At 37.9% G+C, this 23,074-nt stretch overlaps 1 protein-coding gene across 25 annotated transcripts in view; it reads right to left on the reverse strand.

Annotated features, from left to right (window-relative positions):
- The window catches only part of MBNL1 (muscleblind like splicing regulator 1), a 203,010-nt gene that overhangs the window by 36,830 nt on the left and 143,106 nt on the right, over positions 1-23,074 (reverse strand). For 21 of the 25 annotated variants that reach the window (XM_034664297.1, XM_034664443.1, XM_034664357.1 and 18 more), the window contains 2 exons: positions 3,903-4,073; positions 2,776-2,886 (listed from right to left, as the gene is read on the reverse strand). In XM_034664297.1, coding sequence (XP_034520188.1) covers positions 2,776-2,886; positions 3,903-4,073 — 282 coding nt within the window. The remainder of the gene's footprint in view (positions 1-2,775; positions 2,887-3,902; positions 4,074-23,074) is intronic. The other 4 variants (XM_019796523.2, XM_019796522.2, XM_019796521.2 and 1 more) reach the window with 1 other exon arrangement.

The raw sequence follows: 23,074 nt of genomic DNA on the forward strand, positions 1-23,074 counted from the left end.
GATGGCCGAGGCTAAGCTTTGGGTGCGCAGGGAGAGGCACAGGAGTGGAGTGAAGTGCAGGCTCAGATATAGCTCTTCATAACCACTGCTTATGCAGAGCTCTTCAAGGCAATGACACAAACCTGGAATCAACAGAACTGCTGAAGACATCTTTCTGGGGTGGATCAAAGAAATACACCAGATGCTTCCAAGTTGTGAGCCACAAGATATGGTCTATATTTGGTTAGGTTGCTTAGTTTTCTGGTTGGATTATCTCTGCATCAGATAGTGCATGGCAATGTAAGAATTTTTTTAAAGTAGTACTTGGAAAAAAATCCGGATATTTAATTTTTTACATTTGGATAATCAAATACTATATCCATTTCTCTTCAAAAATCATATAATACAGAGAAATATGATCTTTTTACATTTTTCTTAGGGGCTTAGAAAAGATAACAGAATTAATGCCGTTACTTAATAATTTCTTATGCAAATTTTAGGGAGTAGAAACAGAGGTAAATTCAATTACTTATTTTCAACTACTTATTTTCTCATCTTATGAAAAGGAAATAATTATGAGATTGTTAGAAACTTGCAGCTAATATATTTGAAGCTTATCACTCTATGTCAATGAAGGTCAGAGATTTTAAATGAATCAACCAAGGACCCAGAGCTGGTCGGTGGCATGTCTCCAATTAGTGTTTCTACAGCCTGGATGCCGGAACCGTACAGCTTGGGTTAAAATCCTGGCCCAGCTACGCACTAGCCATGTGCCTTGGGCAAATTACTTAACCTTTCCGAACCTCTTGTGTCTTTATCTCTAAAATTGAGATAATAATAATTGCTTTATAGGACGGTTGTGAGGATTTATGATACAAAAAGCAGTGAGTGCAGTAAATGCCTTCAGAGTGTTGTATCTGCCTCCAATATGGAAGTCTTCTTTCTGGCTCTTTGCTTGGTGCATTTCATAACAGCAGAATAAAGTCTGCAAAAATAGGAAACTCTCCAAAAAATCCCTGCACCCCCCAAGTCAGTTCAGTGCCATCTTTTGAAGACCTGAAATTGAGAGACCCACTCTCTCAGAATTTCTGAGAAGATGAAAACCCAATGGAGTAGTATAGCAGCTACTGCCTGATCTCAACGGGGCCCCCAACAAGCCCCTGGCTGCCTCTGCTAATAGTGCGCTAAGCTATCCCCAGCTGTATGCCCCGCTCTATGCTGCAGTCTCTGTAACGGGGCTTGTACTCTGGTTCCTGCTGACGATTCCTTTGGAATCACAGGGCCAGGTAAACTACCACAAACCTCTGCCTTTCTTCCTTGTATTCAGGAAACTCCCTACTTCATTCTTTCACTCAACAAGCAATTTTTGATCTCGCTATATGCCAGGCACAAGAGCAGATGCTTCTAGATCTGATTAGAACTTCCCAGCTCCTCTCCTCCTTGTGTTCCTTCAGCCCCTAAATGTATTTTAGGGGCCAAACTGGTTAGCCCTAAAAAAATAGGAGTCTTCACCTACTTGACTACAAACCCTGAAACTGCTCAGGTCCTCCTACTGTTCCTGATATCACCGATCTGCTCACAGTATCATCTCCTTCAATAGAACCTCTTCCTGGGCTGGATCCAAGCATGTGCTGTGTCTTCAAACACTAATATCTGTACTAGCGGCCATCCTCTTTGAGTGCAACCATGGTCCGTATTAGTCACTTGGCTGCTTCCAGCGTTATAATCCCTATATTTGTTGACCCAGCATTCAAGTTCCAGTAAGCAGCTGGTTATGACCATCTCATTTATTTCTGAATCTCTATATGATTACCCTCATCAGCAGGGCCGACTACACAAAGGATCGAAAAGTCTCAGGTGGGGTTTTGAAGGCAGATTTCCTGGATTAAAGCCTTTTCTACAGTCATTAAAGCCCCAAATGCTTTAAAATTGAATAATTAAAATGACTTCTATACTTATTACAAAAACGTCACCCTGAACAGAGGGTATTTTTAGACTATGATCTCAGGATGCCTTTAGCAGAAGGGTAATTCTGCATTCAAATCTAGTCATACTAGGGAAAATTAACATAAAGCCTCAATGTGCTCACAACTAATAAAAAGAAATGTTTTGTCTAAGTAGAGAATTTTCCAACAAAAACACCAGGAAATGTGATTTGTCTGATGGTTTCAGAAATCGTGATTTTGTGATTTCATGCGTACCACAAATTTGTTACTGTATTTTATAGACACGAGCATAAACATTGTTTACAGTCTGTCCCAGGATTACCCATATGATGACCCTGGAATGGCCTTGAGAGTAAAGCTCAAGGACTAAGTCAGGAGATGGGCCAAGACTTCACAGTGAGGAGCTCAGTGCCGAGACCAGCACTGATTCCGGCAGTATGGGAATTACACCTGCTGACCTCAGAGGTGCTGCTGGTCACTGAGAGGGAAGAGCCTGACGGTAAGCAGGCTTTAAATGTTTAGGTGGTACAAAGTATCTCACATCAAGGAGAGATCTTATATATCACCTAAGGTAGTAACCACCCCAAGGATTTATCAGATCTTTGAAACTGTGTGAGAGGGCCGTCTGTAAAAGATCCCTCTTGTCCTGTATTTTATGCTAGCGAGAATGATTATAGCTAAACCTTTTTCTTAACCAAATGGAAATCTCTTCATGCTATCCCAATGCAGATAAAATATTAGCAGATGCCACAAAAATAAATTTAAGATATCATATTTTTAACTGAGCCCCCAATAATGGAAAAAAAATATATCAGGTTAAAACAGACACAGAATTATAATATTCTCTCACCTCAACTGTATAGTACTGATAATTGGTATCACTGCCGATGTGATATGGAGATCCCTCCCACCTCGAAATGCAATCCCCCCCTCTTTTTTGGAATGATTGGTGCATTAAGTTCTAAGAGAGAATAATAATTACATTGAGTTCAGGTGTTAAAATGTATTAGGAAAAAAATTAGTTAGCACACATGCTACAGTTAGCATATCAGAAAAATGTGTGTCTTTACATCCCCGTAACCCCATAATATTGCATATAAATTAGTGACATAAATTACTGACACATATCTTCTGATCATCACAAATTTTAACATGCAATTAATAATTACTATATCAAAATTAACATCAGAATACCTTTTGTAATCTAAAATTACTTATGATAGTCATCTTACATTTTTATGAATAAATGTGAGTAAAGGTTATTAAAGTCACTTATCATATATACTTCCCCAAACCCCCCAAAAATAAATAAATATATGTGCTCAGAATCAAAAGTTATTCACATACACTCCTTGGTAAACATCAAATCTCTATGACCACCTACAGTTTAAAATATTTAGCTCTTTGCTCAAAAGCCCTGGGAGTTTCTGCCTCGCCTGATTAGTTCTCTTTTAATGCATGATATTGATTCACCACTGTCAGAATTTTGCTAGCATTTGTAACTGTAAAATAATTTCAACTTGAGTTTGAAAGAATAACAAAGGTTCCTTTTCAATAAAGAAAATGATGCAAACAGATTCTCTTCAAGGAAGGAGGAAAGGTAAAATTTTTCTCAAAACTAAAGATGATATATACCAAATTTTAAAACTATTATTACCATTAAAGGGAGTCTAAAGGCACATGGACTATACTGATGAGTTTGATGACCATTTTAACACCTGCAAATCATAGGGTTTCGTGTGAAGAGAATTTTAGGGGGAAAACATGCCATAAGTAAATTTCCACATGATTTAGCGAGAAGACGAGGAGCTTCACAGTGTGAAAACTGGTTTGCTTGGTAATTTTGCTAGAAAATGCAAGACACTTGATACTGTTACCTATGTTCACTTAATCGGGTGCTAGCTATCATTACTTTCATACTGCAACTGAGCACTTAGAATTACAAACTTGATGAATGAGGGCTGACAACGTGCTTACCACGGGTTGTAATGGGGCACCGGGCATCATGGCATTGGCTAGCTGCATTTGCTGGGCCAACATGGCCATGTTCTTCTGCTGAATCAAGTTATTGCGCCCATTTATCTCCAATTGCGTTTTTAAGTGTGGGGGTGGATGAAGATATTTGCAGTTCTCCCTGGAGCAACGACCCTAAAAAACAAAAGCAGAAAATATCATTTAAAAAAGATGAGGCCAGCAAATCTTAAAAAATAAAAACAATGCAAACCTACCCCCTAGATCTACCAAGGGTCTCTAACACACTGTATTGTCCCTATCTATTTATCATACATTTAGAATAAGTAATGAATTCACCCAAATGCATTATCAAAATGAGGTGTTAAGACATTTGAAAAAGTCTTCGAGCTTAAAGAAGTTCCCTTCTTTTAATATTAGCACTAATATTTCTAGGTCCAAGTTTAAAAAATCTACAAACTGCCAGGGTAATATTAAAATAAAGAATATGAAATGAAGAATATTAGCTCCTTCCAAATCTCCTGGTTAACTTTAATGAGCCCAAAAGAATCATGAAGTTTTAGCATCTATTTTTACTTGTATTGAGTTCTAAGGAAATGAACTTGGAGGATTCAAGACGCACTGTATCTTCAGTTAAGCACCTTTACTAGTATCTCAAAACAAATCAAATTAAATTACACTAAGCTCTACAAACCCATGCATTAAGAAATTTACAGACAAAAACCAGAAAATGCCCAAATGTTCCCACTGTACCGAGATTAGTAAGTATAATGAAACACTGGAAAAAATGTAGCCTTTAACCTTTCAAAGGTAAGTCTAGTCTCCGTGGCCCAAGAGCTATAAAACAATAGGAAACAGACATATATACCCTCCAAAAGATTTATAATGTAAGATGGAGAACCACGATGTTGGTAAAAAATAAGAAACTTGAATATATCCTTCCTTTTGGGACAGTTCTTTTCATCAAAAATATATATTAAACTCTGTAATATGAAATACTGTATAGGGGATTTATTTCATATTATTTCAATACTATCATCATTCCACTCTTTCCTTCTTATTTCAATATGTTCTCAAGTCTTTATAGTAAAAGGTCTCATCAATTATTACCTTGACAACTTCTTTCACCAATAAATCTAATTAGAACTGTTTAGGAGGGTCAAAGAAAGGTTCAGTTGAAGCCATCAACCACTTTTCTGAGCTTTCTTTGATTTTTCTAAGAAAAATCCATTTGCCATAATTTGACTTTATACTGTAAACTGACTGAGCATGCTCACATTTGTGATAAAAATCTTGTCACAATCCTAATTTGAAAGATCTATTTCTGGCTTGTTTTGATTCAGATTTTTAGGAATAAGTTTCTGCAAAGGGCTAATATCATAGGATACTGCCTTTCATTTTAGCAAGCTTTATGTAATAAAGCATCACTAATAATACTTTAAATCAGAAGGCAGCAGAAGACAGTAGTTGATACCAAGGAACAGACAGGTCCCAAGACCTAGGGTAGAGGCCTTGGTCTCCCATCAGCAGTGAGAACTGCATACAAAACTAACTTCTTTAAGCCTCAGGCCTTTTATCCATTTCAAAACTGCTATATAACCTATACCACATGTTTATTATGAAGATCAGAGGAGATAATATATATGTCATGCCCTTGGCACTCCTCGGCACTCTGTGAGCAAGGTAAAGGTCAGGAGCTGCTATTTGCCACCACCCCCACCCCTTCAGTTGTATATCCAACAAAAGAAAAACAAAATATTGACACAAAGGTAATTTTTATCATATCTCTTAGTTATGCCTATTGATATATTCACAAAGTAACATTTATATATTTATGACTTATTCCATATGAAATCACGCTTGGTATCTGTTGAGATCATGAGCACGTTTGACAGCATCCAGATGAAAAGTAACTTTCACCAAAAAACAACGCTTAGAGTCCCAAGAGAAACCGGAGAGAACAACACCTGGCCAACGTAAATAAGCTCATGGCTAACACTTGGTACGATCTCAGGGCTACCCACCTTTCTCAGGACAAAGAACAATTTGGCTCTAGGAGAGATTCTGGTTCTCAGGATCTCCACATCATATTTCTTACTAATATTGGATTTAAGCGAAAATAAGCAAGATTATATCCACCCTCAGAATTCGGTTACTGTCAATTCACTCAGATCAGTTTCTATAGCTCCATAAATAGCACAGAGATAGCCCCAGGCCTTGCACTAGGCTGGCCAACACTAACACTGACCTTCCTAAGCTCTTCATTCCAGTGCCTCCCGTCACATAAACCACCCAGTCCCACCTCCCTATAAACACGGCTCAGATTGAAATATTGGAGGCAAATCCTACTGCCCTATATACATTCTGTGTCAGATCATGTCAAACCTTTCAAGAGAAGCTCAGACCTTTGGTTTTCTACTTTCTATTTACCACACTTACTCAGGAAAAATGCCATTCGACCACATTTCTTACCTATGCTACCTTTCTATGCATAGCTTAATTTGATTGCACTGGAACTTCTCTTTCAAAAAGCTATGTTCCTAAGACTCAACTGAGGATGTTCGGTGAAAAAATACGCAGACGAACAGGCCTCTTCCACACAGTCTGTGGTGATGCATTGGGGGGGGCAGGGGGTAGGGTTCTGCATTTTAATAGTATTCCAGGTTATTCTGATAAAGCAAAAAAACACTCCAGAAACACAATTCTGCAAAGCATGTGAATTTTTCATTGACATGTGTGGGGGAAAAAAACCAGAGTAGCCTCTGCAATTGATGTTAGATAAACTCAGCTTCCTGGGGAGCTGAAAATGTGTTTAATGCTACGATGCTGCTGAACAATTGTGGTTTGACAAATAAAAAGGTCAAGAAAAAGTTAGAATAAACATCCTCTTGTAGAGGACTGCCTGAAACTCTGGAGGAAATCACCAGTGACATACCTTTCGTTAAGAATTAAGGTGAATATGCCACTGGTACCTCTCCAGGTCCGTCCACAGTCCACACCCAAGGTCCCAGGACCAAACCACAATACACATTTGCAAAATGAATGAATGAACACTTCTCGACAAATCCTTAAAGATCACTTCTACTCTAACTCTACTCTGGAGACAATGAAACTCATAGAATCAAAACTAGCCCTAAAACCAAACTTTGATTCTGAGCTACACTAATCTACTGACACTTTTACTCAAAGCCCAGTAATTTGAACACCTGATAAAGCATGCCATAATAAAGGGAGAAAAGGTAACGGAAGGTTTATTAGCTTCACCAGGGATGAAACTACATTTGTGTAGAGATTCAATCTTTTTGGTGTCCTAAGCTCTATACAGTGACAATACATTCTAAAAATCTAAATCCAGAAATTCAGTCAGTATCTGGTGCTCACATATGCAAATTTGTATAAAGGAACCACATTCTAAATTATCCAGAGAATTCACCTCAAGATACATTAAATTGGGCTGGTAGGATTAATGCTAAAATATAAAGTTGTTTTTATTCCATTTTGGTTGCTCTATGCCGTTCCACCTGTTGGCCATATAATTGTACATTTTATCCAACATAGCTTGGTTCGAAGAGCAGAATAGCAGCTTTGTTATTTACTTGCTCTGTGACCCTGTAGGGGTTAAATTCTCTGAGTGGCCATACCTTTTTGGTAGAATAGCAACAATAGCATTGATTGCACTGGTGATTTATAAGGGTTGAGCAAGATAGTGGGCCAACTTCATACGTGGCTCCTGATAGAACAGGCTGTCAAGAAGCTAATAATGAACAGCAGTTGCTTAATTTAGCACTGTATCTGTTAAAAGTACTAAAAATAATGCAAAAAGCAAAACCCAGTACAGTGCATGTCAATCACTAATAATACAAGCTTGGCCCTTAATCATGATTCTGTATTTGCCACATCCACTGCAGAAAATGCCATTCTAATACATGTCTTACAGTGGTATGTTGCTGCGGTTTGCTTTTGTCAACTGCACTGACATTTACTGTCAGTGGGCTGCCCAGCTGACTAGCAGGCCACTCTAGAGGGTCTATACTATAAATACCTTCGATGCCACTGAACATAGATTTCAAAGACATCATTGTAATATACATACTATATATTTTAAGGGAATGGAGGAAGTTCAGTAAAGGATCAATTCAGACTAAGTCCATTTTTCTCCAGTAATTTTTCTACATCTTTAAAAGTCACCTTTCTAAAGAGTCAAAATTTTCCCCTTGTTGTCTTAAAAGCCTATATGAGTGAGACCAATCATGGTCATTCAAGAGATCAATTCATTATGTCTTTAATTTCTGAAGTTATAAACTGTCCAACTGTGAATTTAAGGGTTTTCTCATTAGCTTTTGAAATAGGCACGAGTTTGTGATTATAACAAAGGAAAATATATGTTTAGATTAACTGTGTGAGCTTCAAAATAAGCACCTGGTTAATTTTTAAACATTGTAGTTTAATAAAGTGCACTTTTTAAATTTTATTTTGAAATATTTTTTTATTTATTTGAGAGAGAGAGAAAAAAAAACGAGCAGAGGAGAAGGGCAGAGGGAGAGGAAGAAGCAGACTCCCCACTGAGCAGGGAGCCCTACATGGGGCTCCATCCCAGGACGCCGGGATCACGCCCTGAGCTGAAGGCAGACGCTTAACCGACTGAGTCACCCAGGCGCCCCAGTGAAGTGCACTTTTAAATAATTAATAGTATGAGCATATATAGTACATATTTTAAAATGATGTGTATGTATATACACTAGTATACAGTATAACATATATAGTGAGATATAAATTGTAGAATAAAGATAAAATTGAATAGAACTACAGATGGCAATTTAGGGATATGAAAAAGTTTCTTAGCTATTTTTAATATTTAAGAACTAACAATCAAAAATGAAAATCTTTCTTAGAAGTCAGAGAAACGTAATAAAACAAAAAAATCAAAATTCTATTTGAAAACTCAAAAAACCAATATCCCGTTTTTAACTATAATTCTTCTACCTAAAATAAAATGCATACTGTGATTTATGAGGTCAGAATATAAAAAGACATCTTATTAAGCTGCCAAATGGTAACTATGTGGTAAAATTAAAATTATTGGGTCTTATTTGGGTAGACTCTGGAAATAAAGGGGCAATGAAAAAATTATAGGGGTACCAGCTTATACTTATAAGTCTTTTCCAGTTTTCATTGGAAATACTGGTTTCAGGAAAAACTGTCCAAACTGCAACCATTTATTTCAATTGTTAAAACAAAACCAATATTTCCTTTGGGACAACTGAGATATACAAATGTTTTTGAAGCACTTTCTGGAGATACTCACTGCTCAGATACTGGCCAGAAACTCTGGCAAAGGAATTTGGTAGCTTCCTATTGAAAATTCTTACTATTTTTTTTTTCAGCTAAGATGATAGAAATATCTCACAAAAATTTTGCCAAAGGGGAAAAAAAATTGGCAGTCAAGAAATATCATTTCATGCATTTCCAAAAACGTTTCTTTGGCTCTCCCATGCTAATTTATAATGATCAATTCTAATACAAGGTGAATAAATTTGTATATACAATATTTATTTAAAAATTACAAGCATCTAGTGGTAGGAACTTTATGGCAGTTTAAAACGTGATTAACTTTTAGAAAAAAAGATACGCATGCAAACACACATGCACACCCATACACACTCACTGTTTAGTTTTCATTTAGGTGGACAGGAGTTTGATTAACTCTAGAAAGTACACTTTATTGGCTTGCAAATACTGAAAATCAATTAATTGTACCTAACACATAGGATATTGTTGCTCTTAAATGTAGGTTCTTTCCAATCTACCTGTTTCCATAAAGGACTTGCTTCAGCTTACAAGAACAAATGCATCCTAAAAGGAAGCTCAAGCTTTCTCAGTGTCAGCACTACTGACATTTGGGGCCATAGAGGCTTCGTTGCAGAGCTGTTCTGGGCTCTGTGGGATGTTTAGCAGCTGGCTTGCTAAATGCCTGCAGCCCTCCTGTCCTCAGTTATGACAATGAAAACTGTCTCTGGATTTTGCCAAATGTCTCTAGGGGTGAGGGGGTGGCAAAATCTTCTACAGTGGGGAGTCAACCACTGCTTTATACCTAATGGAATTTAATAGGGGCTGTATTAGTCTGCTTTGGTTGCCACAACAAAATACCACAGATCGTGTGTTTTAAACAACAGGAATTTATTTTCTCACAGTTTCTGGTAAGAGTGCTTTCTGGCTTGCAGACAGCTACCTTCTTGCTATTCCCTCATACAGCCCTTCCTTGGTGTGTGCACGAGGAGAGAAAGTTTGTGCCCTGGTGTCTCTTATAAGGACACTAATCCTATCAGATCACGGTCCCACTCTTGTGACTTTAACCTTAATTATTTCCTTAGAAGCCCCATCTTCAAACATAACCCTACAGGAAACAGGGCTTCAACATAAGAATTTTAGGGGGACACAAACATTCAGTCCATAAAAGGGGCATGCAATGAAAAACTGCTAACCCGAAGTTATTTGTGATTAACTTTAAATATTTTCATATTACATTTAAATGTCTGGCAGTTTCCTCAAACATAAGATAATAAATTTGTCCTATAAAGCCTCATTCAAAAAGAGTGGGTGGTCGACCAGTTATTCCTTCTAATTTTGCCAAATTCTAAAAATTTTCAAGGTATGAATATGTGAGTTGATTTTTTTTCTTATTTGAAATTAAAACAAAGATGTGATATATAAAAAAGTGAATAATTAAATTCCAAAATCATATTAATAGCTCCATTCACCTGTTAACTAGAATACTGGATATGCTGACTTTAAGGGTAAGCAACATTTTCTTGGTTTCGCTTCCCTACAGAAAGCTTTTTTCAGGATAACTAAACGTGAGACATATAGCCCCTACTTTGGAAGAGAAGCTACCGAGAAAGGTAAATTAAGTCGCCAGAGAAATGATGAAAAATGATGAACGACTTCTGACCACCGTCTGAAATTCTGGTGGACCCACTGCATAATGTTGTTTTTAATCATATGCAAATGTATAGATATGTATGTAAGTAATTACACATACACACACACATATATATTCACCCCAGTTATGTACCTATTTCTAAAAGCAGCATATGTATTACAAACTTAGATTCTGCTCGTGTTGCAAATTTAAGAAACCTAGAATATAAGACCTAAAATTTACATTTCATGTTTTATTTAGAAAAACACATAAGGACTTACAGAAAACTATAGAATAAAACCCTAAAGAACACTGAGCTAACATTTGGTATAAATCCCTAATGTAGTCGAACAGGTATTTTCATTTTTTTTCTTAGAAAATCTCCGTGGAGATTTCACTGATTTTATGTCATTGTTTTATTATGTTTTATAAACAGTGTATTATACTATAATGTAAATATATGTAGTATGTATAGTCTTAATAAGCCTATACCATGTATTTACAATATTTTAGTATAATATAGAAAATATATAATATTCACATATTAACAGTAATTTTTCTATTTTTTATTCTCAAATATTATAGCCCTTTAACTCAGATAACAAAATGGGAATTTTGTTGTTGTTGTTGTTGTTTTTGCACCCTGTACCTACTTCAGAGTTTTACCATGTGGAAAGGCAAAAAGATATTCTTTACACCAAACACTATGTTTTCCTGTTTTAATTCCCTCACAGGACTTTCAGGCAACACCAGGAACAAATGCTTAGCATTTTCACAGAACAGGAAGAAAGGAAACAATTCTCCTTTTATTTTGGAAGGCATTTAATAATCCCTAGTCTCCTAAACTTAACATGAAGTAAATATAGTAATACTAATCAATATTTAAAGCTTAACTTTTTAGGTGTAAATTTACTATATATTCATCCTATCAACATAAGGCCAAATGCTTAGAGCTCGGAGGTCAACACAAGAGCTGGGAAAATTTTCTCCTATCAGTGAGAGAAAAAAGCAGAAATTTATGAATGTATTTTTATGGAAATAGTCTCAATTTCTTAAATTATTTTACCCCAGATACAAAATATTTTCAAATGAAACACAATAGAAGGCCAATTTAGATTTTTCCCTTTCTTGATGCCATAAGAAGTTCATATTCACACATACACTGTGGCTTGACAATGACTGAGGCTGCCAGGAAAAGAAAGAAAAATACAAACCCAGGCACATACACACAATCTGTCGAGTTCCAATTTGTAATTTTACCATGGCCTGAAAGAATGTAACAGACTCTTTCACTCGGGTTAAACATTTCCTCATCAAAGTCTAATGTGATCTCAACCCAGCAATTTTAGGTTTAGACGTTTCTAGCTAGCATTCAAAGGCTGTTCTAGGCACTATTTCATAGAACATTCCTAAGTGTGATGATGAAGATTCTTGGACATTAAAACCAATAGTGACATTTACAATATCCCAAAATATCCTCAATGCTGACGCAAACTCATCGCACTCTAACTCAAACATCGGGATACTATGACTTTTTTCCCAGAGAACTTAGGAGCTTTAATTGCACAACTCCCATTAATCATCTTGAACATGGCATAACTGAAACTCTACACATCTAGAGAAGCATTATGTAATGCATGAGAGTCTGAGGAGGTGGGGAAAGGGAAAAAGGCAACAAATCACACACATTCTTGTGACAAAAATACCACTCCTTTCTGCAGCAGCTTTTGTCTGTGAGAGATCACATATACGTACAGTGACAGGGATAGTGACAGCAGCACACGGTTTTAGCTGATGGTCATCTGAAGAAATTTTAGCCTCTTCAGTGAGGGCCCACAAGGATCTTATGTTAGGGAATGATTGCGATGGGATGCTGTAAGAAGAAATGGCCTCACCTTTTAGTTATACCCACCCATGGCCTCTCCTCTACCCCACAGAATCCCACAAAAGTGTGGAGTCTACTGTATGAAGTTAAGTGAAGGGTTTAATTGGCACCTACTGTCTGTCCCTATTCCATAGTCTTCCTGCGTTCCCAACATGGGTCTGGCCAACATCCCTGAGTCAAACCAGAGTCTCCATGACCTTGTGAAAGCCCAGTGACATTTGGTAGGTGCCAGCATCATTAAACAGTCCAACATTTCTTGGCTGCTTTTTATGGCATCATAAAATTGGAAATGCCAGGTCACTATGTTTCTATTATTTTTTCAATTGCTTCATTATTTTTTTCGGTACAGCAACTGTCAGACTTCTAAACTGTTTGTAGCAGAAACACTTCTGAAGTTTTATGGCATCCAAATCACTCTTCGATCTTGGCTAATAATTAAAAACCCTAGCATTTACATAATAAAATTTAGTGCTCTATTTGTAGCACATGCCTTTCAATTGAGAAATACAAAATGTTTTAGAAATAGGACCCAATTCATCATCATACCATTATCAGGTGGATTACCACATGACTATATCTATTATATTTCTGAGGATTTTCTGAGGGTAAAAAGAGGGTAAATGTCTCAAGTCAAATGCATTTAATTTTTTTCCTTAAGAACCTTTTGGAAAACTTGTTTAAACAGTCCTTTACAGTCCTAGTGCACTGGTAACACAAAAGCCCTTCATCTTTAAATATCCCTCCAAAGGTATGTTGGGAGGAGATGGTGGGGATGTGGGGAGGGGGCTGCTTGTCCAAGGGCACATAACCAAACCAAGGCAGTCTAACTACAGAGTTGGCACTCTTTACCACTATGCTGGAGAGATGCATCTGTGCTGATGATCACTTTTACATCCTCAAGTATGTATGTATGTATGTATGTATGTATGTATGTATGTATGTATGTTTTTCTAATCATTACTCACACTAAAACATAGATGACTCTAACCAGACTAGGTCAGAAACAAATGAATGCTTCCATCTCTGTTGAGTTCTACAAAGGAAAAGAAGTTTCACAATATAAACAACTGATTTTGGAGAAGACTAATCAACATGGTATTTCCAAAGTATAACGGAAAACATTAGGTTCTCTTACAAATTTCAGTTTATCTGTCATTCATTTTTTCCCTTCGGCTGGACTTCTACAATAGGGTCCACAGCAGAAAATAACTGAAACACCAGACAAGTTAAACTCTGCCTCACACTACCCACTTGCCAGTGAGCCAAGAGGTTCTTGGATTATCTATGGATCCTACTGACTGGCCTCTGTGATTTGGATATATCACAAATGGATTTTTGGATATGGCAACGGAGATACCAATCGATACTGGATATATCACAAATACAGAAAAGGTGACTTTATATAGAAAAGAAGAATATATATATTCTTTATAATAAATGTGTATATATATTCTTTATATATAAACTCTTTATATATATAAAATGAAAAAGAGAAGTTAGTGATATAGAGAGGATGGCTGGTTTTAAGGGGCAAGTCTTTTATTCAGCAATATAAAAGGAACTAAAGAAAATCAAAGAAGTAAAACATCTTGGTGAAGTCAGTTCAAGATTAATAACACTATTACCTTGCATTTATATGAGGCATTTGCTATATTTATACCTTCTAGATACACATACCTACAACTATAAGGTAACCCTATTTTTACATACCTAAAATAAGATTTATTATTAGTTATGATAAACTTAAAAGAATATTATGCAATATTTCTAAAGTCCCATTTTAATATTTCCACTGTAAATCTTTCAGCCAAGCTCACTAGTTGGGATAGTGTATACTATGCCTGGGATTAGTGCTTAGATAATTTTCTCAACTGTAACAAACGTCCAGAATTTTGTTTGTCAATTACATGTAGAAATTATTACACTATATTGTGCTCTAATCTTTTAGAGACATCATCGTCTTTGCCAAATATCAAACACCTTTTCTTTCCCCCAATTTTTCATTCAGACTCCTCTGTAAACCTCTGGGATTCCCTAACTGAAAATAAATGTTGTCGCTTGCTGACCTCACAGATCTGATCTCAAGTCCAGCGATTAAATGCTACTTCTTCCCATAAACAACAATGACAGAGCATGAAGAAAAGGCGAGGCGACAAAGGTCCTTACCACTGCTGACCACTGTCTCCTTCAGACAGATCAACTTTGTACTTGAACAAAATGTGCTCAATGACACTGGCTCTGTTCCTGTGGGGAAAGCACTCCCCTCCCCCACATCCCCATGACAATTTGCTAAAATTGTGCACAGCCATCAGCCCTCTCTCAGACTTCAGGCTGCAGCGAGGAGAAAGACAATTGGCTCATGAGCCCAGAACACGTCTCTATTGGATGCTGACTGCAGCAGCATAGGCAGTAAGGGTGAAAAAAAAAAATCTCTTGAAGAAAAAAAAAAGCAGTATCACAACACAGACTATCTGAGCCTGTCTCCTTCTCTCACCCCACTCCCACCCCCAGAGACTTCCACTGGTTCTCTAAGGCAGGTCCCCAAATATCTAAAGAAATGACACTCAACAAAAGTTATTTTAAAATCATCATTGGGAATAAAACAGGAATTTTGAGAAAGACTTTTGAGAAAGAATTCATGCTTCTAGTATCCTCCAGTCGCTTTCTGAGAAAGGATCCGTGTTCACAGTAAACAAGCAAGTAAAACTAGATGTCTGTCAACTGTGGAACTCTCACATATGTCTACAAGAAGACTCTTTTTCAGGCAGGGGTATTGAAGCCATCGCTTAAACAGAGGCACTTGAAAAAGCTTCATCATCGCAAGGTTACTCTGTTCTGAAAGGCAGTCAGAGGCTGCAGGGCGTATTCTTAAGAACTTATTTAAGATGAAAAGTATGGAGATGTTGGGCCTCACAGGAACGCCAGCCATGGCAACGCTGTGTTTTAATAAGCCGGAATGTGAACGTAAGAGGGAAAAGTGCAGGCTGCTGTCACCTGATGTTTTTCTCTTGCTATCGTATCAACAACATTTAGGCTGAAAGCCCGACCTGCTAAACGCCAGGCTTGGGTGCAGTGAGTAAAGCAACGTATGCATGAATTTTACTCCCTACCTCTGGCTAAAGCAAGTGGTTGTTAGTAGCAATCGTTGTTTACCTTCCTTGGTACTTCCTGCATGCCTCTCTCCTAACAGAGTCACACCGCTTTACTGTGCGCTGTTTACACACCTTCCCTCCATGCCCACTGCCTCCAGAAAGCAGTGTCATGCCTCACCCCCAGGCTCACCCGCTGGGCCAGGCCAATAAGCCCAGCAAGTGTTTGCCAAGTGAATGAGTCCTGCCTGTATTTCAGAATAGAAGATATTCTGTCCAATAGCATTCTCAAACATTCCTTCTGCACCTTCTCCGGGACCTCTATCGACTTACATACTACAGTCCCATTTTATTTCCCTTCTTCCCTAGTCTCCCCCCATTGGCTCCTTTTTCAGGTAACTTCTTACTACTGTTACCCAACCACATCTTTGTACTCTGCTCCGCCCACCCAGATAAGAAATATGCTCACTTGTTGGATTTATCTGTGTCCTTAGCTCGCAAGTTTCTCATATACAGGCCTTAGGGATCTGCACACAGGAAATGTCCCAGGACTTGATATAAAAAAGCAATTGAACCTCAGCTCAATGGTTAACATCACACGAGCCTGAATCACAGAGTTGTTTGTTCAAATGCCAACTCTGGTACTTATTAGTAGTGAGATTTTGGGTTAATTATTCAACCTCACTAAATTTCAACATCCTCTTCCATAAAAATGAAGATAAGAATACCATCCTAGGGATGATGTACGTATTAAAGGAAAGAATGTACCCAAGGGCCTCAATTATGGGCTGGTACTCAGTAAATGGACATCACTGCGCCTTACTCACTCTTCTAGCACATCTTCACATCCCTGGAGCCTTGCAACCCCTGCTTCCTGTTACTCAGTCCCACTTCTCTGGATGAGTTTGAAAACACCCTTTCTATTCTTCCTTCAACCTCCCCTTTTCCACAGTCCTTCAGCTCACCATCCAGTTGGAATCTCTTCTAATGAACTCACACTAAGCCTCTAAGTGGCCAAGGATGGCAATGTACAGTCCAGCACAAAAAAATACCCATCCAGGAGCCAGGAAGACTGGGATTCACTGTAGTTATTTGCCCACTGGCTATGTGACCTTATGGAGGTACTCAACTTTGAGCTCAACAATACCTTTCATTTGTGAAATTGCATCCAAGTAACGTAGCTCCTGAGTGGCTGTGAGAAAGCTTTCCCAGGGCCCAAGATAAGAGCCAATGAATGCTCATTTCTCTTACCATCAGGAAATGGGGCATCTGTATTTTAAAAGGAGTTGATAATAACAGGGAATCATTTTCTTAAGTTATATTTAATTATGAGAGGTGACTCTTTGAAATGTCACTTTCTGGGGACATTTTTTCTCTCACTGTCCCTCCCTTCCTCCTCTTTACTTTCTTGCCAGAGAGAATAAACTCACAGTAGTGAACTCAGCACCTGTCAAATTGTATTACAGGTAATTTCCACAAGTCTGTCTACTCGTCTAGATTAAGAACTTGTTAAAGCCAGGGCTAAATCTAACTTAGCAACCTAAGCATTTTTAGTAAATGTCTGTAGAATGAATAAGCAATTTAAGAGATGGGAGGGCATTTCCAGTGCCCAGCTATCACATCACTATGACAATACCATAAGGCCTAGGCCATTGGTCCTCAACCGTGGCTGCACATTATAAATAATAAATTTCTATACCCAGCATCCACCCCCAGAAATTCTGATTTCATTGATTTTGGCTGAGTCCCAGGCAAGCTCTCAGATGATTCTAATGACTGCTTCTCTGAGGACCATTGGTTAGCCTATATATACCAATCCACATTCTCATTTACACATCAATCACAACTTTTTCCATAGTTCTTGCAAACTCAGTGTTTGCCAATGACTCCAGGACAACGGCTAATGTTATCCGACTATCTCTTAACTGGTATTTCTGTTTCTAAATGGTCTGTTTTTCCCCCAGCTCCTTCCCTATACAGTGGTGGTAAGGGCACTCCAGGGCAAGGACTGCACAAAACGAGCTATTGCCTTTTGTTCCTTTGGGCGTATAGCCATAGGATGATGGTGCCTCAGACCAGCACCACCTGCTTCTGAACGCCTTGTTCATAGGAAGTGAAAGAGCTCATGGGAAAAGAGGGCCAGAGAATCCACGTCATCAATGTACCCATGAGAGCCCGTAAGTATTTTTGTTATATACTCAACATTGATGGTACACTAAAGAAAGAGTGTGTCAAAGATACTGATGGTATTTTAGATTACTAATAACAGTTCCTATACAATTTAGTTTCATTCTCATCCACTGTGGGTTAGAGGTCTTAGGCGGCTCCTAAGTTATCTTCACAGTATTGCTTTTACGACTCAATTATAAGCTGCCTGTACTCAAGTTAAAAGTTTCATAGCTGCAGTAAATGTTTATGAAGGTAAACTGGCATGTCATAAATTTTCAAATAAGAAGATACGAGGTCTCCACAGGATCACTACCATTTGCTTTGGAAGACCATTATAATGGATAGAATCCTTACCCTAATAGTGACCTCTTTTGTGTCCTGTACAGGTGTAATTACGTCTATCATTAACTCTCACAATATCATCTATCAATTACCCCCAGGGCAATCCCAAGAAGTGATTCTTATCAGCCTCTTATTACAAATGAGGAAACAGAAGCTTTCAGAGGTTAAATATCCCATGTAAGGCCCTACCATTATGAAGCAACGAAGTTAAGATAAACCCGTCAGAGTCCCCATGCATCCCACTAACAGGTAGGCAGGATATAGATGGCTTAGACAATCTGGGGACCGGGGGCCACTTTAATTTATTGTTGCTTTTTGACTGCAGATGCGAAACATGATTTTACTACAATCCAGAGAGAGAAATTGGAAACTGATATGTCCCACCCCATTCGAACTTATCAAAAGTTAAACAGGTTTCTTTTGTGTTTCTTGCAATAATATCAGAGCATACAGAGTCTGTGAAATTGTTCTAAAAGAGCTAGATCTATATACAGATAAGAAATACGGTGCATGTGCAGACATAGCCACGTGGACACAGATGAAAGAGAAAGCAGAACAGAACAACTGATTCACTGTCTCTTAATCAAACTGAAAACTAAGCTAGAAGATAGGCAATGAATGTATGGGGAGGAAAGGAGAGGAGAGGGGAGGGGAGAAGAGGGGAGGGGAGAGGAGAGGAGAGGAGAGGAGAGGAGAGGAGAGGAGAGGAGAGGAAAGGAAGAGAGAGAAAAAGACGGAGGGAGGGGAGAACTGTTGCCTTGTCAAGTGTACTCAAGCGGTTGCCTTGAATATACTTCACCTTAAATATTGTTGTCTTCTAGAATAACCCATTTATACATTTATTCACCATCTATTTTTTGAGGCCTCTCATATGCTCAGTGCTATGGGGCCGTGGAGACAATAAATGAATCAGACATTATTTCATGAAGAGAAATAAGGCAAGCACATAAATAGCTAGAATAGGATAGAAGGCAAAGAGTGTTATAAGGGACATTCAGATAAAAAGTTCTCGTAATTTGAAAGAAAAAGAGAAGGTTTCCATTTAGAAGAATCAGATAACAGCTTTGAAGAAGAGGCAGAATTTAAACATGAAGAGTTACAAAAGATATCCAGGTAGAGGAAATAGCATAGTTTGAAGCATCGATGGCAAATAATCCATTTATAATAAGAGATGTGAGAAATAAGTGTGAAAAGTAGGCTGACTCTAGCTTGGGGACAGTTTTAAAAACTGAGTTACAGGTTGTCTACTTCCTTCCGTAGACCTGGGGAAGCCACTGACCAGGGCCAGGGAGTCATCAGCACAGCAGCCCAGCTGTACTTCATGAATTCATCAGACAGGAGTGCAGGAGCTCCTGAAGTGGCCGAGAGCTGGGCAGGAAGACCAATGAAGTAATTACTTCCACTGTCCAGGCAAGAGCTAACACTGACCTGACCATTCTCCAAATAGTCTCCCAGACCCATTTTTTTCACAATCTCCTCCCCACCTCCTATTCTAACGTGTGCTAACACACACATTCTCTCTCTTTCTCTCTCTACCAGCCATAGTGAACTGAACTAAGTTCAGAGACCCAGCTATCAAAATATTCTGCCCTTCCAGGTTTTTTTGGCCTGGCTAACTTGTAGTTAGATTTAAGAGTCCCCAGTTAATGCCACCATCCTCAGGAAGTTTTTGTTTTGTTTTGTTTTTTAACTTCATTTTTGTTTACTGTTCTTCTGGCTGATTCCAGAGCATTCGTTACACTTTATCATAATTACATGCCAGCTACCTGTTTCCTTCACTAGACCAGACTCAATGAGAGTAAAACCATGACTGTTTATTTTCAAGTTGCATTCCCAAAACAATACCTAGAATAGCATCAGGCTTATAACAAGTGTTAACTCATATAGGAATCTTATAAAGCAAAATGTACATTACATACTATACATACATGTTTAATAGACATAATATACATACATAGAACATATATTAACTATACGTCTAACTTTCAAACACACCTAGAACAGTACTTTTTCAACACCTAGCAATGTTTTGAAAATTGCTTATTGACTAACTGCCAAATTAAGCTTTATCACTTGACAATTTCTTGCAACTAAATAGCAAATTCCTGGTTCAATCATCGGTCCATTATTCTGTTTCATTGTTTCCTTATGCCAAGATAAAAACTGGATTCCACACTACAATTACATCAGAAAAGAGTAAATAGTAACTGTAATATGGATTACTCAGATTGGACAAGGTTACTTAGAAGTGTCAATATGGTAGGCAGCTTGGCAAAAATTTTGAAGCACTGCTCAAGAGACATACCAATAAAGTGAAACTAACTTTTGTTTTCCTGTTGTAGTATTTCCTGTTAGAATAACCACTTTCCATTTTTCCTGATTTCATAAAAACCCAAAGCAATAAAAAAAAGTTCATTTGCCTCATTTTATTCTACCAGTAGCTGTTATTGATAATTTTAATGTAGGTTTTCTGCATATGACATATTCAACTAAAATATATGAAAATAACAATGTTACTATCCACCCAAAGAGAATGCCTCGATATCATGAAATCAAATATGAAAGCCTTTTGAAAATTAAATGGAATTGTTCTAAATTGGTGTAGTAAATGCACTAACATAAAAAATACGAATTAGTATATATGTCTACCTTCTAAACAATTTTTCCCAAACTATTTCAGTGAGTCATAATTGTGTGATTAAGTTTCACATTATCCAAGATACATATAAGTCTCTATGTGCAACTATTTTTGGCTATTTTTGAAAATTTTTTTGAAAGATTTTTTTATTTATTTGACAGAGAGACAGCCAGCGAGAGAGGGAACACAAGCAGGGGGAGTGGGAGAGGAAGAAGCAGGCTCCTAACAGAGGAGCCCGATGTGGGGCTCGATCCCAGAATGCTGGGATCACGCCCTGAGCCGAAGGCAGACGCTTAACGACTGTGCCACCCAGGCACCCCTGAAATTGTTTTGTTTTATTTCATTGTTAGCACTTACCTATAAGTCAAAATAATCTCAAATTTCATTTAAAAAGGAGTAGTTCCTCATTTACAATAAATTTCTCTTGTACTGAATTAGGGCAACTGTTTTTGGCTTGATTATTTTTAAATAAATTGTGCTCTGAAAAGGACCATTTAGTAAGGCAGTTTATTTTTTTTAAATATTAATCTCTGAAAGAGAATAAAATTGATAATCAAAGGCTGATACAAACAAAAAATAATTCCCCTTAAAAGCAATATTCTACATTATAAACTGCCAGGGTTTTGCTAGAGTATACCAGCTTACATGGGGCAGGGGTGCAGGTCCCCTCCCCCCACCATGAGTGAGTGGACGAAATTTCTGGAGCTCCAGCAGTACACAGAAAGGAAAAGATTTATCATGTATTAGTCAATGCAGTTATTTTAGAGAGAGATTAAACAGAGTACCATGGAAGGACCAAGAAACACCTTAAAAAGATTCAAGTAAAACTTTACAAATTATCAATAACTTAATATTTATGTTTAAAACATATCCTCAATCGTTTGAGAACTGAACAGTTCTCAAAATGACGATGTCCTTAACTGCCAGATTTTGAAGTTGGGGAAACTTTCAGGTTGGATTGTCCATCTCTTCACAGCACATCACTACTATTACATGGGTTTAACAGTACTGTCTTACAGTGTTTTCTCATTGTATGGTCCTACCGGCTCACTACTTACCGTGGGAAACTTCCGGTCATTTCTCCTTTTGTTGTCTTTCCAATGATGTATTAAAAATCGTTATTCCCCACCTCCCCTGTTTTTCTTCAATGTATGTCTATGGGTCCACTAATGTAAAAACATCTGTCAACTCACCACACCGCTCACACAGATGAACAGATAGATGGTTCACTAAAATAAAGAAGTAATCTCCAAACTTCCTTTTTGAGAATTTTAATCTAGTTCTCTTTTATCTGACTGCCTATCAAAACACCCAAAAACCAGGGGCGCCTGGGTGGCACAGCGGTTAAGCGTCTGCCTTCGGCTCAGGGCGTGATCCTGGAGTTAGGGGATCGAGCCCGACATCAGGCTCCTCCGCTATGAGCCTGCTTCTTTCTCTCCCACTTCCCCTGCTTGTGTTCCCTCTCTCGCTGGCTGTCTCTATCTCTGTCAAATAAATAAATAAAATCTTCAAAAAACAAAACAAACAAACTAAAAAACCACCCAAAAACCAAAAGGAAAGGTCATGTGAAAATAGTATGAAAAGAAAAGGTGGGATGGGGTCAACCATAAAGCCTACCACAGGGTATATTTCAGAAAATAGATAATCCATTCTATGAAGTGTCCTTCATACTATGAAGTGCTGCTGAAGTGGACAAAGTGCAGAGAAAAACATGCCGGGAGTCAAGCATTTTCACAAGCATTTTCAATTAACTTCACAACGACCATATGAGTAACTAGTATTAACCATCTTATGCCAATGGGGAAATCAAAGCTCACAGAAGTTAAATGACTTGCCCAAGATTATAGAAGTAGCAAATAAAGTTTAATTCTCAAATTCAGTTCTGATACCAAGTTGGAGGATTACATCCTCTCTAACACAGCTGGCTTCCCAGGAATCCAAAGAGCCAGAAGGCCGCTCAGGTAAAACAGCATACAGGTGGGACTCTCAGGTCATTCAACTGCCAGTGGTTAAACCAACCTGATTGGGATGAATGCTTTATTCTGGGGGGGGGGGGTACACTGAGAGTAAAGACTGTGAAAATGAGTAAAGGAAACCTCATTCAAAATGGAATTGGGAAGCCATTGGGGAGGGGGA

The sequence above is a fragment of the Ailuropoda melanoleuca genome, chromosome 1, assembly GCF_002007445.2.
Source record: "Ailuropoda melanoleuca isolate Jingjing chromosome 1, ASM200744v2, whole genome shotgun sequence".
NCBI classification, from domain to species: Eukaryota; Metazoa; Chordata; class Mammalia; order Carnivora; family Ursidae; genus Ailuropoda; species Ailuropoda melanoleuca.